The sequence below is a fragment of the Phasianus colchicus genome, chromosome 1, assembly GCF_987193195.1.
Source record: "Phasianus colchicus chromosome 1, bPhaCol1.hap1.1, whole genome shotgun sequence".
NCBI classification, from domain to species: Eukaryota; Metazoa; Chordata; class Aves; order Galliformes; family Phasianidae; genus Phasianus; species Phasianus colchicus.
In genome coordinates, this window is record NC_143436.1 from 113,952,612 (window position 1) to 113,969,277 (window position 16,666).

At 42.8% G+C, this 16,666-nt stretch overlaps 1 protein-coding gene and 1 long non-coding RNA gene across 3 annotated transcripts in view; one reads left to right on the forward strand and one right to left on the reverse strand.

Annotated features, from left to right (window-relative positions):
* Positions 1-5,108: 5,108 nt before the first annotated feature.
* Positions 5,109-14,165, reverse strand: ATP6AP2 (ATPase H+ transporting accessory protein 2). Its single transcript, XM_031594581.2, has 9 exons — positions 13,995-14,165; positions 11,949-12,079; positions 9,819-9,947; positions 9,197-9,292; positions 8,752-8,889; positions 8,405-8,458; positions 7,392-7,541; positions 6,494-6,610; positions 5,109-6,153 (listed from the first exon to the last, which is right to left on the reverse strand). Exons 1-9 carry the CDS (start codon positions 14,047-14,049, stop codon positions 5,959-5,961), a joined length of 1,065 nt encoding a protein of 354 aa, XP_031450441.2. The 5' UTR covers positions 14,050-14,165; the 3' UTR covers positions 5,109-5,958.
* A 341-nt stretch (positions 14,166-14,506) lies between these two features.
* LOC149919965 (uncharacterized) overlaps positions 14,507-16,666 on the forward strand; it is a 38,485-nt gene continuing 36,325 nt past the window's right edge. For both annotated transcript variants that reach the window (XR_016459650.1, XR_016459649.1), the window contains exon 1: positions 14,507-14,548. This is a non-coding gene — a long non-coding RNA (uncharacterized LOC149919965). The remainder of the gene's footprint in view (positions 14,549-16,666) is intronic.

The window sequence follows — 16,666 nt, forward strand, 5'->3', positions numbered from 1 at the left end:
TGAGATCACCAAGTCCAAGCAGCAGCCCATCACACCATGCCCACATCCCTCAATGCCACATCCACACATTTCTTCAACATCTCCAGGGACAGTGACTCCACCACCTCCCTGGGCAGCCTGCGCCACTGCCTCACTGCTCTTTCAGAGAAGAAATAGTTCCTAATATCCAACCTGAACCTCCCCTGGCACAACTTGAGGCCATTACATCTTATCCTATTAGTGTTCCCTGGGAGAAGAGAGACTGACCCCCACCTCACTTTCACATCATTGTAGAAAGAAACATATTGCAGTTGCTTGTTCCCTGGCTCTGCTGTACACTCAGTAGGTATGGATGGACTCAGTTGAATGCACATGACAACAGCACTGCATTTCCAAACCAAGGCTTAGTTTTGGAGGGATTTTCCACCTATTTCTTCTGTTGTATGTGCTCAGGAATCATGCCTGCTCTTTGCAGTCTTCTGCCGCCCTATCACTGCCACAACCTGGCCTTTCATCCAGTATTAAATGTGGAAGTTGGTGACCCTGCCTGTAGCAGGGGATTGGAGCTTCATGATCCTTGAGGTCCCTTCCAACCCAGGCCATGCGATTCTGTGTGATTTCATAGCATTTAATGTAATTTTAAGCACTATATTTTGCAGTTCACAGGAGATGCCCAGAGCTGAAGAGTTTATTTCTGACTGGAGAATGACAAATTACAGATTAGACATCAGGTGCCAAGAAAGTGAGGGGCTTGATGTGGGAATCCTCCATTCTATCAGAATGTTTTTGTCTATTTATTTCTATTGCTCTGGCTCTTATAAGAGATGCAGATTATAAAGAACTTCTTAAAGGAGAGAAAGGCAGAGGTTGGAAGGCTTTGAAAAAGAGAAACAACAAGAAAAAATTTATCAGAGGAGATTATTTTCTTTCCTGCTCAAAGGTGGGGATTTATTTTTTTTTTTCCTAGCTGGTTAGGCTGTACATTACAGGAAAAACCATAAAGGAAGTTGGCAGGAGGTATGATTAAAAGACTTGAGCTTTTTAGATTTTTTTTCTTTTCTGCCCAATGGCAGATGTAGGCTACAGTGACTAATGGCTCCTACACTGCTGGGAATGGTGGCAGCTGAGGCTGGCATTCCCCCTGCAGCACAAGGTGAGGGGTCTGTAGCACAGGTCTTATGGGGAGCAGCTGAGGGAACTGGGATTGTTCAATCTGGAGAAAAGGAGGCTCAGGGGAGACCACATCACTCCCCACAACCATCAAGCAGAGCCTCCCTGTTCCCAAGGACACACTCACCTTCCAGAAGCTCTCTATGGGGCTGAGCTGCACACTGCCTCACATAGCTTATATCGAAGCATTACATCAGTTAAAAAACATCCAGTGACTTTTTTCAGGATTAGCTGCAGACTTAGAGAAGTGCTTCCTTTAGACAATGGCCTCCATTTTTTATATATTGTTTCCTTTTTTTTTTTTCTCCTGCTTCTGAGGCACTTGGTGACAGAAACTGATTCTTAAGAGTTGAGAGCTGTCTGATCACTTAAATGGATTTTTATTTCCAAGCTGCTACTGCACATTAGTCAAAAGTTTGATTGATGACCTGCTGTAGGATGTAGTTAGAGCTCCCTTTTAGTGCTGCTGTGCTCAAACGCTGTAATTGATTATATGGGTATTGCTACAGACTGTATCAATTCCTTGGGCACTCTGACCACAGCATTTTATGAAGCCATGTTAAATAGAGGGGGTGATCAGGCAAGCAGATAGGCAGCATTGAAGTCCTCCAGCAGCCAGTGAGCTCACAGCAGTGGCTGTATGGTACCAGTTAAATTACTGTGAATTCAGCTTGGTCATACTGCTTCTATCCCCACGGCCTAATGTAAAGCATATGCTCACCAAATTAAAGGCATGCACATTTGTCATCATAAATTCATGCACTGGAGCATAATGAAAGCAGGGTTTGACTACCTTTATAAAAACATTTGGTACAACCATTAATTTTGTTTCCCCTATGAAACATTCTAAGGAATTTTATGATGTACATTCATGCCAAGGAGGTAGCTGTGTATTTTTGACAACATTGGATGACATCGATAGCATTATGAAATTTGAGTGCCACAGGCCTTTACTGTGAAACTTTTCTTCAACAAGGTAAGTATAGTTTTAAAGTCTGAGAGCACACTGGTGGTGCGGCCCCTATTTAAACTTCTATTCTATGGGACCCTATGGGACTTCTATTCTAAAAGCTATCCCCAGAAACTCTGAGTATAGCTGCTGCTGGATATTCCTCATGGACTTGTTTGAAAGTAGAATTCCTAATAATTTTATTACAGACACTTACCTGAATTGCTTTGCTTGCAGAGCACTGCCTGTCTGTCCCTGGTCTTGGCTTGCTTCAGTGCTTTCTTCTACCCGAACTGCTGAAAGCCAATTGGTACAGACTGTGACACAGAGGAATTGGATCTGCCAAAGGTTACTGGGATGTGCAACACCATCACTTGGTCTTATTTAAGAGGAGTGTGGTCTCTTGGGTGGGCTTTTGGCAGCAGTAGCTGTTCTTGCAGGGATATGGCTTCTGCAGGCACTGGCTGGCTGTCATTCATTGCTCCTCTCTCCTTCAGCTGAGAATTGCTGAAGTGCTGTGCTTTGAGTGCCTTGCAAGTAAGTGTAGTTCCTCCATGGAACCATCCCACATTACTGGCAGAACAGGACAGGCAACAAATGCTGAGTTCCTGATTTATTCCTGTCTTTTCTTCTGTGAGATGTGAAAGCCTCCACTTCCACTTCAGTCACCCTTATCTGCCTCCTTCTCTGCCCACCATGCGCATGCTGCTCCCCCACCTCTCCCTCCACAAAAATCAGAAGTGCCAATCACCACCTCTTGCTCAATCAAGAAATCTTGTTTCCATTTTTTTTTCCCCAAGAGATCAACCACGAGTTTCAGCTCCAACCATCCACTTCACCACAGCCATAAAACAGCATAAGCAATAGGATACAAATGATCATTGTTATTGTGTGTGGTTATTTTGGTTTGAGATGTTTTCTCACACAGAAGCTCATCTCCCTACACACCAGCAGTGTCCTTGTTGCCTCCACTCAGACCGTCCTATAAAGCCCAGCAGGCAGCAGAAGAGTTGCTCAACATTTGCATTTCAATGTGGTTTCTTAACTTGTACTTTTTTAAATTAATGTAACATTTGCATATTTCAGATCCGGTTTGGGCTTCCTCTGCCTGTGTGTCACAACAGCAGTACAAGAGCTGAAAGAACTCTTAAGGCTGCCATGTTGCCACAAAGAAGCCCAGAGTGTTGAGGCGTACAGAGCCTAAATTAACTCCTTTCTGCCGAGTTTGGGCTTTGGAGGATCATCTAGAAAGAGCAGCATGCTAATTCCTTAAAGAACCCTTTATTTTATGGTTTGCTTTCTCTTTTCTAACTATCAAAAGCAATACTCAGGCTTCAACCACCTCAGACTTCCCTCCTTTTTCATGAATGCTGGCACACTATGAGGACAGATATCCAAACTTTAATTCTCTCCCATCCTACAACTGGACAAGGTATAAAATAAGCCTGAACCTAGACATCTGACCCAGGCTCCCTTTAGATCAGCTGCCTGGGGATGGCTCTTTGGCAGCCAGCTCTCCACCAGCAGCAGGTATATCCTGAATCCTTTGATTCCACACCCTCTCTCGGCTTTGTGAGAGTGCTTGGAAGAAACTGTGCTAATTTCTCCTTAGGAAACAAAACCGTGGGCTTCTGCTCTCACTGTTGTCCTCAGAGCTTCACATGCCAGTTTCACTGCTTTTCCTGAAAGAGGGTCTGCAAAACCTGCAATTTCTGTGAAAAGATTTGTGATACGGCAATTTATGATCTTAGGAAGATTAAACCTAAAGGGAATGATCAATAGTAGGTCAAATGGTGGAGACAGCACTTTTATTCAATTAACTGAGTTTTAAATGCAAGAAGGCCATTCCTGGCTCAGGAACCTGTATTGTAATCACATATTAGATTAGTGAAGGATCAGTTCTACTGTATAACATAACATCTTGCTCCAACTAAAGCACAATGGCTTTACAGTGGTTCTACAAGTAGTCTATCCTGTACAAAGCAAGTGTTATTTAAGAAGCACATTGGAGTGTTCAAAAACACCTTCAGGACCCACCGAGGGCCCACAGCCACACAAATGCACTGAACAAATGCACTGCTAACACAGGAAGTGGGAATTTGAAAGTGTCCTTCAAATAAATGGTGGAAAGCAGCAGTAAAAAGCAAAGTTAGAGCCTGCAGCAACAGCAGGAAGGTGGAAAAGAGCTCTGAGGGATTACCAATGCAATGGCAAGTCCTTCATTTAAACAAATTCAGTATTGCAAACTTCCAACTGAATGCATTGTAGCTATGCAGGTATATCTGGAATGCAGATGTTAAAACAAAATTAATTATGCAGTCACCTTAAACAATAGGCTTCTGTAAAACTCTTTGTCAGTATCTGAAGCGCACAACTAATCTGAGGAGGAACTCTGAATCAAGTGAGCTAGGAACACATTAACAGGATGGAGAACAGCACGAAACTCAAGCTGAAGTAAATTCTCACCAAAAAGGCTTTACCACAGCTGATTTTCAGGCAACCAACAATCCACCTTGCTTAAGATAAGGCACTATCAGAGCTGCTAACCTCAGTTTGCAAAACTATTGTTAGTCCTGGTCTCAGACAGTAGCTGTAGAGCCTGTTTTATCTTACAAAATGTGCGACACAACAGTACTTGGCCTACCAGAATCACAATATAATATCTTTTACCCCCAAGATACACTTATTCTTGGGGGACAGATGAGCTCCTCATTTCTTTTGGTACACGAGGTCATCCCAGCACAACTGCACGTTGTGGCAAAGATGTACCTGATCAGGAAGTTCATGCAGAGATCTCAGAAATGGAGCTTGAGCATCTCCTTAAGGAACACAGGAAATAATACAACAGGACATAAGAACCATCAATCAGTAATGGGAAAATTCAAAGCTTACTCTATCTCAAATGGGCCCCCTGTCAGACAAAGACAGCTGACTGCACCTGCTCCACTCAGCTAGGCAGCAGTACTGAAGAGAAGCAGCCATACCTACGAATCAACAAACAGTGAACATATTCAGGAACTGTTCTTTGTTTTATTGAATGATTGAAGCAGGACTACAATCCAGGTATATTTAAATCAGGTGTTGGTCCAGTCTTATCATCAAGAAGTCTTTTTTTTTTTTTTTAAATAATATCAACACAATGGAAGGAATACAAAGCATCCTAACAGGAACTTTTAGCTGTATGCAATGTTAAACTATGATCAGACTGGTGCTATTTCAATATTTCTAGACTCTCTATTGTATAGACCAGCCACACTATCTCCAAATCATTAAAACTCAAGGTAAGCCGAGCCATTTTAGCTGCAGTTCACATTTAAGCCATCATCATGTGATCCAAATGCCATTTCTGCCACTAGTTTCCTAATCTCATAGAAATATTTCTGCATTTAATATATTACTAAAGAATAATAACTATCCTCTCCAAAGTTACATCATAAATATTTACATCAAACATTTACAACTGGTTCATAATATACAACACAACAATTTAGCTAGAACTCATCATCTCCCTGTGGAAAAGTTCCAAACAACTCTGCTATCATCATTTCAGTTTATCTGTTTTGCACACAGTCACAGGCAGTGCAGGGCATTTCCAAAACATGATAAAAAAAAAATGGAATGATGTTACTTTAATAACAGTTAGTTTGGGGGATTTTTACTTTTTTAAACAAGTAGATTTGAATTTCTAAATCCAATCTAGTGCTACTTACTAACTATTAAAATAGGCTTAAGAGGAGGAAAAACAAGATACTTAGAAATAAATACACCTTTTAAAATTCCACAATTAACCACATATTTGTTTTCACTCAACTTAAAGGAGATCTTACTCATCATTCCCCTGTGCTGGAATACAGTTTAGTTCAATCCATTCTTATCTTCTGATTCGTCATCCTATAAATAATGCTGTCATAGCCAGGATCCATGTTCCAGAGGTTGTAGGAGATGACTATCACAGCTAAAGCAAGGCCTATCATCATCCACAGAATAATGTTGAAGATTACAGAGTAGTTGTAGTTATATGGATAGGCAAGGTTATATGGATTATCTGTATCACCCTGTAACAAAGAAAATAAGTGCATTACTTTAAAGTCTGCCTGTATACAAAACAGGTGCTGATTATATCAAAAATCCAAACAGTCTAAATAAAAGAGATGCATTTTTGTCCAGTGATTCCAATGCCAAGACACAAAATGCTGAAGTGATTCTGTGACTGACATTAATGGAATCCAAAGGAATGAGCTGACAGGAGCCTCATGAAAGTCAATGAAGACTTGCCTACCTCAGTCAGTATTCTAGTGCTTAAAAAACAAAGCTTTACTCAAGTAAGGAAGTGATGCAGTTTGAATGCATTCACGCTTTCAATAGGCAAGACAGAGAACCAAGTGCAGATACTACCTGTGAAGATTGGAGAATGGAGCGAGCTTTTCTTGAGAGGGGAGAATTAAATGCCTTTACAGCCACCATTTCTACTACTGCATTCCCACCATACAAGTTATACATCTCATCTGCAAACTGGAAGAGCAAAAGAGATTTAATTTAAAACTTCAACTGGAACTAAAGAGGGCTTCGTTAGCAAGATAAACCATAACATGTCAGCTTCAGGATTATCAAGACTGGGGGAAATTGTTAAAAAACAAACAAACCCAATACACCGCTGTTATAGTGTTCCACCAACAAAGTTTCAACTGGCTTACATCTCCTAGATTAAACAGTTATTCAACTTGGTAAATTCATGCTTTTACACTTCTCCATCACATTTTTGACACTCAAAACATACTGGCGTCAGGTCTTAACAAAGAGTTTTAGCTAATCACTATGTAAGACCATAAGCTAAAGAGTTAATTTCTTAGAGCCTTGGAGTTTAGATTTATACAACTTTGTGGCAAGGGGAAACTAAACACTGCACACTGGAAACAAAAAGATTTTCACATTTCACTAGGCCAGTCTCAGTGAGACATACTGGTGTTTTGAAGCGAAAGATGTTTGTTTAGGGAAAACAGACCTACGGAGCTCATGTTTATACAAGTTTTAATAGATTCCTACTCCTTTATCTAAAAACAGCTAGCACAGTGAAAATTGTTGACATGATTCTACAGAGTGAGAAGTTTATAACAACTGCATTAAAAAAAAAAACAACAAGCAAAAGCAGAACCCAAGCGTGAGTGAAGCCATTACTAATGCAGTGACAGCCTCACAACAGAACACACATCAGTAAGCTAACTCCCTTGTAGTTAACCAAAAAATGACTTCCACGATATCGGTGTGAGTTTTGTTCATTAGATAGAAGGTATACCTTTTGCAAAGCATCTACAAGAATCTGAGAAGCATCCTTGAATTGCTGAGAGTCTTCTCCATAATGTTTTCCAATTTCTTCCAAACCAGACAGTTCCAGGGAATACAGGTCTGGAGAATGATCTTTGGCCAAGTGCTTGTGGCGGGACAGCTTTGGCACACCAGGGAGGGCAAAAAATTTCATTCATAAATAGGTTACTTTAGAAACACACTGTCACAACATCAGTTTGCTGGGACTGATCCCAGATGCAGCACTGACATTTGACTGCAGATGGGAACAGCCTCCAAAAACAAGCAATGCAATTTGTTCCTATCTTCCCATTGACTTCAACTATGGCATTTCTGATCTGCAAGACCAAAACAAATTATTTTACCTCATTTTCTCAAGAGCCCCATTTCTTTCAATCAATCCTTCACTTAACAGTTTTTTTAGAACAACAACAACAAAAAAAACAAAAAAAAAAAAAACAGCAACAAGACAGGAGCTCCATAGTACAAAGATGAGAAGCTTCTTGCTTAAAAAGATCATAATTAAAAGCTCATCCTTCTGTTGTAACATTTCTATCACTACCACTGTTCACGCCACATAAGTCAATGCATCCTTTTCGAGCAAACATTAGTGACATTTTGAAGTAGGTGACAGGGCAAAGAGCATGTTCTTAACTACCATTATGCTTCTCAAGCAAGAAAATAAGGAAAACTCAGCAAGTTTCTCACAGAGTATTTCTTCAGGGTACGGAGAAAGAGTAATTTAGAATGCCCTCTGCTCTCAGTAAACAGAACACAAAAGAAGCTACAAATGACTGAAGTTCTCATTTTCTTCCATCAGTAACAAATACTTTGAGAATGTATTATTTAAACTGATGCAACCCAGTAATGACACGCTTGAGTGCATAACACTGGTTGCAAGTATCCTGGCCATGGATTCACTACCTTTAAATAATGTGTGTGAAGTCTGAGACCTCAGGTGTAATGGAAGTGTTTAAAAGTAAAAATAAAAAAAATAAGTCTTACCAGGGTTACAATATCACGTAGAACTTGCAGTTCTGAGAGAAAAAGTAAGTCAACCTGAGGACAAAGACAAAGATGGGTAATTGCTTTGATGGCACCAGAGTTTGAGAAGCCTCGTTATGTTTTAACTCTATATATTTTAGAACAGACAGTATCTGTTGCAGCATCAAAACTCGCTAGAAGGAAATTATTCTTTTAATAACGCTTACACAAGAACTAAAACCTTAGTTCTTAGAAGTCAGTTAGGAAAAAAAGGGGGAGTTCTCCTCAGCGCAGGAAAAAAAGGGAAAATAGAAAAGCATCTTAGGAAAAAACACTAACTGTAGAAGTACTCTTTATGGCTTTTTTACCTCATTGTTCCTGCTGAGTGAATTGAGAGGAAGGGAGCTGAGAATGGAGTTGTCCTGGAACAAGCGGTTCCGCAGCTGGCGCAGCGTGACAGAAAGATCTTCAAATACAGAGTTTGCCTTGCCCACCATGTACACTCGCTGCAGGAACAGCCATTGTACAACAAGAACAGAAGTTAGAATCATAGAATCGCCCAGGTTGGAAAACACCTTAAAGATAATCAAGTCCAACCACAACCTAACCAAACTACCCTAACTCTAACAACCCCCTGCTGGCTCTTTACTTTACAACCCTCCTTAGCTCTCCAACCACACAGTAATTATCAACCATGCTTGCAAATCACCCTCCAAAGCAAGACATTTTCATATAGTAACTGGTTTTGCTCTGGTCATACAAGTTTGTTTTACCACCTAGAGCATCAGCTATCAGAACCGAAGCAATACTCACTTCTTCACTGGGGGCCAGCTGCAAGACTACAGGAGTTTCTTCAGAGAACAAATTATGAATAGCATTTGCAACACTGTCCAGACTGAAAGGAACAGCCTGAAACACAAAGTCTAGTTAGATTTTTGGGTAAGACAGAAACTAGTGACTCAGTGATGATCATTTGAAATTATTCATCAATACTGGAGATCTAGTAGTTTGCCAGAGCAACTTTGGGGCAGCTCATCTGAAGCCACAGCAGCAATTTCTGAAACAATTAAAGACTAGAAACCTTCTTTTTTTATTAATGGGATATACAGGAAATGTGGACTAAGTACACCAGAACTGTCATGAAGTTTCAAGTGTGAATATGACTGAAGGTTTCTTTATATTTAAGGGGTCTGCATGTTAGGTATGCTACACGGTCTGGTTCTGACAATCTTCAACAGTTTTACTGAACCCAAAAAGGAAAGCCTAGGTCAGAGTCAGACTGGGTTATTCATGACTACAGCCTGACCCATCATTCAAAGGGGAGATACATGAACTTCAAGCAAAGTTAAAACGATGAGAACATCAAGCACTATGGTAGGAAGTCTTGTAATCAGAATGTAAGAGTTGCATGACTGCTCCAGATATGCATACTCACATTCTCAATAGGGTAAGAGATTCCTTTTGCAGGCAATGTCAGCTTGTCCACTCCTTTCACAGTCACTAACACAGCAGCTCGGGGCCTGTGAAACAGATCGCCCGCTGCAAGCCCAGGCCAGGGAAGGTCCTATTAGAGAATAGTGAAAACAAACTACAACCACCACCACCACTTGTATTTCAGAGGAAGAAATACAAAGGAACCCATCCTGACCATTACAGCAAAATTAATTAGTGTCTTGTAGATATCTCTGTACAGGACAGCCTGTTGGAAATTCGTGGCAAGTACATACCACAAGAACAGTTCCACCTTACAAAACACTTCTCAAGTTAATCACAAAGAAACTGTTAATTTAAAAGCTATCAGCAAGTTTGTAAGAAAACATGCACTGAGAGAGCACTGTACAAATATTTTAAGAGATACATCCCATAACTAAAGCAGAAGAATAGGCTTTATTTAGAAAGTGAAGCTTTGATTTAAAAAAAAAAAAAAGAAAAAGAAAAAACACCTTCATAAAATAGCACCAAAATGTATTTGGGCACATTAAAACACTGACATCTTGATACTTCAATATGAGAAAGAAATACAGGGAGGAACATTAGTTAGACAATTCACCACTTACAAGTTTTCAGGCACTGAGTTCAAAGTTCTCCATTTGTGTAAAAAATATAAACGCCTAAGCTTCATGAAACCAAATTATTTGGGGTTTGGATTTGAAATACCATTGATATTATGAACTGTATCACCTTCAATAAAAGAGAAACCTTTTACAGCATCAATAGAGACAAAAACAAGGTTCAGTTCGACCTTCCCATAAGAGGAAGAGAATATCTCATGACTGTATTTGAGAATGTCTAGTGTGATGCAGTAGGTATTCTAAAATCCCAACCTGCTGCACCATCAGATTCTTTTCCTGGACTACAGCCTTGATGTAAACTGCAAAATGAGCATTATGGACTCTTGGTACTCTCAATACCAGTGTGGGAAGCTGCCTACATCATAACCTCTGCTTTAGTGACAATGCTGACAGAAGTTTTCAATTTCAGGGTTTAACTACATAAAGCAATTTGAAGAGCTTCCTTCTTTGTCTTCCAGGATTGAAAGAATAATAATAAAAAAGAACTATTTCTAAATGGTTCTGTGGGCCCATAAAAGCTAATCAATTCCTAGTTTTGCTAATAGAACAGAGCGAGTACCAAATCACCTCTTTCTCTTTATAAAGATGTTCTACATGAGGATGATGAGTATGCTGAAAGTCAAGCTCTCTAAACGAGCCAAAACCCACTACTCTGGTGAGCTTCTTTACATGCAATGCATGCAGGACCATCTGTGCTACTTTTTCTTGATAAAATATTACGTGTATACGTACTGCGATTACTAAGCTTAAGTGTCACTAATGTATGATTAAAAGCATAACTGACAGCACAGTACTTTCAGACAAGTTCCTAAACACAGTTAAACAGCCTGTATTCAAAACAGAGTTATCAGGCCTCTTGCCCAGCTGCAATACGGAAGAAAAGGAAGTAGCTGCCCTTACTAGCACTGCAAGAATATCCCAACTTGCTGCTTTGAGTATCTGGTTGCGTGTCTCTGCTGGAGACACCCTGCCATTAAAAACTTCCACGTGCTACTTCAGTATCCACTCACCCCTTCTGAAGCCCAGGGGAAAATTCACTGGGCAACTTGGAATAAAGCCACGGGCACCTACTCACCTGCCACAAGTCAAATATCGTTGAAGCTATACTCAAAAGTCTAATTTGGCAAACAAATTAGGTTTTCAAGTCTTTGGATTATTTCCTAAGCATCCTAAGTGAAACTGTTTGCCTGCTAAGTGCATGGGGGCAGGAACACATGCAGATGGGTCTCAGAACAACTGAAGAACACTGCTAAAGCCTCTGCAGGTTTGCTTCCTTCTGTAGCTGATGACTCAAACCAGCCAGCAAGCACAGCCCTTTTTTCTGCTCATATGACCAGTACAACTCTGTGCTTGGAAACCACACTCTGTTAAGTCATACATACCTCACAATAAACAGGACAATATCTTATATATTCCAACACATGACAGGAAGCATGTTAACCAAGCAGCTCTGTAATTCTAGAGTCGTTTTGCAGCCAAGACCCCAAACTTACCTCTTCAATAGAGAAGCCCATGAATAACGAAGCTACATCTGGGATCCGATCGCCAGGGATTGGCCAGCCTCCATCTCGAAAAACAACTGACTGAGGTGAGCGCAAGATACTGAACTCATCCCCACACACACCTAAAACCAAGCAAAAAGTACTGTCAATTTGTTACAGTCTTCCCTCCCCCCACAGAAACAAAGCACGCTGGACTTTTCATTCATTCTTGTCCTCCTCACAACTGTCCACCTGGGCACAGTTAAGTAATGAGTAACGTTTGTTTTTGTGCTCTGGAACACAGGATAAGGTTTCTATATAGCTAAAACTACGAATGGATAAATCCACATTTGGATTAAGGCAACAGCACAGTACATACATGTACACTCATCATGATTTAAGCGTTACAATGCAGAACCAGTGAAGCCAGCCCTCAGCAAAGTCAGGAAGGCTCAAAACACCCTGCTACACACCAGCACAGCTGATTTCTTCCTGAACTGCTTGGCATAAAAACTCTTTCTGTGCAAACAACAGCCTGAGCCACTGAACCCAGAGCAGACAGGACCAGCTAAGTCCACCTGCACTGGCTGAAGCAGAGCACTGCCAGCAGCAATCATGCTCCTGCAGAACAGCTCCAGTTGACCTCTCAGACACAGAAGGCCACAAGACATTTCTTTTCCATCATGCAGTACTGGACCAAGGCTGGCAGTGCACAGCCACAACCCACAGGACCTCTCATATTGGGATCCCCCTTCACTCTATTCCACATTACCCTCAGTAATAAAGTGGACTGAAAGTCAGTACTGAAATCAGTACAGTGGGATGATATTTATTTTGTAATAGAGTCAGAGTGGACTCCATAAAAATGAGAGATGGGATAGTTCAATTTAACACATGATGACAATGCTGTCTGCATGCAAGCACCCAGCTGCCTACCTGAATTGATTTTAAAACATACTTGGTGCAAATGTGTCTATCAACAAGCAAATGCAAAAGGAAAAAAAAAAAACAAAAAAAACCAGTACATTGAGGTTAAACAAATGTTAAGAAAAATGACAACCAATCTGACCTTGAGGATGTTACTTTAAAGCCTGGTTGTGACTCTGCATACAGTGTTGACAGTAAACCTGAGCCATATTACAACAAACACCACAGAACCAAAGTACTGTGCATAGGTTAAAGGAGAGCAGGAGGAAAATGGGCTGGACTGACAGATGCATAGAATGTAGATCCAAATATGGCTTAGTTTTATGTTGGTACTGGATGGCCTGCTGTCAATGTTAATGGCACAGCAGTTCATATCCCCATGCTCTGCATGGCAGCAACGCTTCCATACTCATTTGTTTAAGAAGGAATTCACAAAATTGCTATATGCATTTTTCATAGAAGGTTGGAAAAGACCCCTAAGATCACCAAGTGCAACAGCAGCCCATCACACCATGCCCACTGCCCATGTCCCTCAGTGTCACATCCACACGGTTCTTCAACACCTCCAGGAATGGTGACTCCTCCACCTCCCCGGGCAGCCTGTGCCACTGCCTCAACACTCTTGAGAAGAAATTGTTCCTAACATCCAACTTGAATCCCTCTTGGAGGGATAGGCCATTCCCCCTCATCCTATCGCTGTTACCTGGGAGAAGAGGCCAATCCCCACCTCACCACAACCTCCTTTCAGATGGCTGTGGAGAGCAATGAGGTCTCCCCAGAGCCTCCTCTTCTCCAGACCGAACAACCCCAGTTCCCCCAGCCGCTCCCCATCAGACTTGTGCTCCAGACCCCTCACAGCTTCACTGCCCTTCCCCAGACATGCTCCAGGGCCTCAATGCCTTTCCTGCAGCGAGAGACCCAACACTGGAGGTGTGGCCTCACCATTGGCTCAGCCTGCAGCATCTCACACCGACCTTCCCTCGCCCGGCACCACCGAGGCCCCCTGACAGCGGTGACAGCCGCAGCGGTCAGCGTCACGGCCCCCAGGCCCGAGGCTCACAGGACTGCAGCCCCCGCCCCGTCCCTACAACCGCGGCCCGGCTCCCTCACGCCCCAGCCCCGTCGGCTCACCGGCGAGACAGGCCGAAGCCAGCAGTACGGCCACCGCCAAGCCGCGGACAGCCATTCCGCCCGCTGTGCCGCCGGACCCCGCCGAGAAAACGCCGCGCTGCAGCGCCGCACGGAAAACCCCCAGCGCCCGCCTGTCGAGGACGGGAGTCGCGACCAATCCGCAGGCGAGGTTCGGGCGGCGGGGCGGGACTCTGCGAGAGTGACAGCGGATCTGACCATTCGGCTGCGAAACCTCCCCCGCCTTGTCACGGGACCGAGCGGTCAGCTGGGTGCTGCCGCGATGGGGAAGGAGCTTTGGTTTGAGTGGCGCTTCCATTCGGCCAATCAGATCGCGGGAGAGCTCTGCACCATTACTCCCACTCGCCCGTATAATCGGAGGCCGAACCTCACAGGAACAAATGGACAACTGACTGATTTGGAAGGAGTTGCGAACCTGGAGGGCGGGCTCTGCGTAGGGGGTGGGAATAAGCTCTGATTGACAGCTGAACAAGCCAGTCAGGGAGCGAGGGCTCCGTGTCAAGGCTCCGCGGCTGTGGGGCGTATGCTGGTGTGGGGTAGGTCGAGATAGGCAAGTAGGGAGCGTTGGTTGCAATTGTGAGGGGGTGGGGCGAATAGGGCTGCTTTAATGAAGTTATGTGTTCAAGGCCAGTTTGGATGGGGCCCTGGGCAGCCTGGTCTAGTGTTAAATGGGGAGGTTGGTGGCCCTGCATGTGGCAGGGGGGTTGGAACGTCGTGATCCTTGAGGTCCCTTCCAACCCTGGCCATTCTGTGATGCTATGAAATAATTTGAATCAGAGGGCTTCATTTGGGTGTTTCTTACGTTCCTTTTCTGCTACTTTGAATTGCTTTCTGAAATCGCACGAGAAACCAAGCTTACGACCAAATCTCTCTTCTCTCTTGTGTTTTCCAGTTCCTGTTTTTTTTTTTTTTGCGTGTGTTTTTTGGTTTTGTTTTTTTTTTTTTTCCTGTGAGGAAGAGGTGCGTAGAAGCAACGTGTTTCATTATGGAGCCGTTAGGTCCCTGTAACCCTGCTCAGTGCTCTCGGGTGCCCACTGGTATCAGCACATCACACCACTGCTTTACAGGCTGCCAGAGCTCTCGCTGTTTTCTCCTGGCTTCACTTAGATCCCAGCTGTGCTATGCAAACAGTGGGTTTTGTAGCCCTGTGAGCAGTATTTGTGACCAGATCTACACGCAGTAACATGACTCTATTGAACTGATTTCCTTTGGAGCTCAGGGCGAGTAAAAAAAAAAAAAAAAAAAAAAAAAAAGGTAATAAAATGAGACAACATGCACATTAGGTCAGAAATAATATTTATTAAGCCATATACTGGTAGCAGCAGTCACAAAATCAAAGTGCCAGCTGTAGGCAAAATAGCAGAATTGACTGCCTGTGTTAGCACTGTGCTGTGCAGAAAACGTCTGCGGCGGCAATTGCTCATGTGGTGTTTAGATGCTGCCTTTGCCTCGAGCTCTGTCTATACTAACGGCACTGAAGATGAAATGATGGTAGAAGAGGGAGTGTGAGAAGAGGACTAAGTCAAAGAGCCAGCCATTTGTCTGTACTGGACTGTTGCTTCATCATTTGGGTTTGTCGTATCGCTTGCGTGGTTGCTAGCAGAAGTAATCCTCTCAACCATCATTTCCCAAATCCTGCTGTAACTGAGGAATATTTGCATAACTATTGCAGACACCAGGCCAGTCATACTCTGCAGGAGAGAATTAATTCCTGGCACCAGATGACCGTTCCCTGGAGGCATTCAAGGCCAGGCTGGATGTGGCTCTGGGCAGCCTGGTCTGGTGGTTGCTGACCCTGCACATAGCAGGGGGATTGAAGCTAGATGATCATTGTGATCCTTTTCAACCCAGGTCATTCTATGATTCTGTGATTTAGAGCTACCAGGTCCAGAATCATTCCCTTTGGTACCAGCCATTACACTGTCATAGAAAATTTATGCACAAAAATGAAGCATAAACTTTTAAAATAAAATTGAGAACATAAAACACTGTCTTCTGTGGCACTTTCTCATCTTGGCGTGCCAACAGAACATGTGCTTAACACAGGATGGTTGGACATCCCCTGGCCTGAGTGTTGAGGAAACGGAACAGGTCCAAGAGCCTGACAGGCAGTTTTGGGACTGATGACATGCTGGAAGGCCAGGAGGTGAGATGATTGATTAGAAGCACATGTGCCTATCTTGGCTGTCCATTTACACTGCTTGCAAGCAATGAGTCTCAAGTGAAGAGCTGTTAGCCCCTGCCACTGAATTACTTTGTGGTTTCAGCTCTCCTGTCCCTGTTTGCCGATTCTATCTACGTGAGCAGAAACTGCATTCCTGCCACAGTGGTCACCAAGACTAAATTAATCAGTGGCATGTCAATTTCTAAAGGGCTCGGGAGAAATAAAACACCCTTTGTTAATGAGCTAAGACTTAGGCTGCATCAGAACTGATTTCCTGAAGACTGAAATCATATGAAAAGTGTAAATGCTGCCCTCTCTAAAAAATGGAGGTGTTTTCCAAACATATTTATGAAAGAAAAGTGCCTTTGTCTTCTGTCAGTCCATAGCTGACTTTGTTGCTTTAAAAGTGATTACTAGCATTCTCACATGTGGGACTGAGCCACAAAATATGCACAAGAAGCCTATTTTACTGTTCTTTTTGCTAGATCAT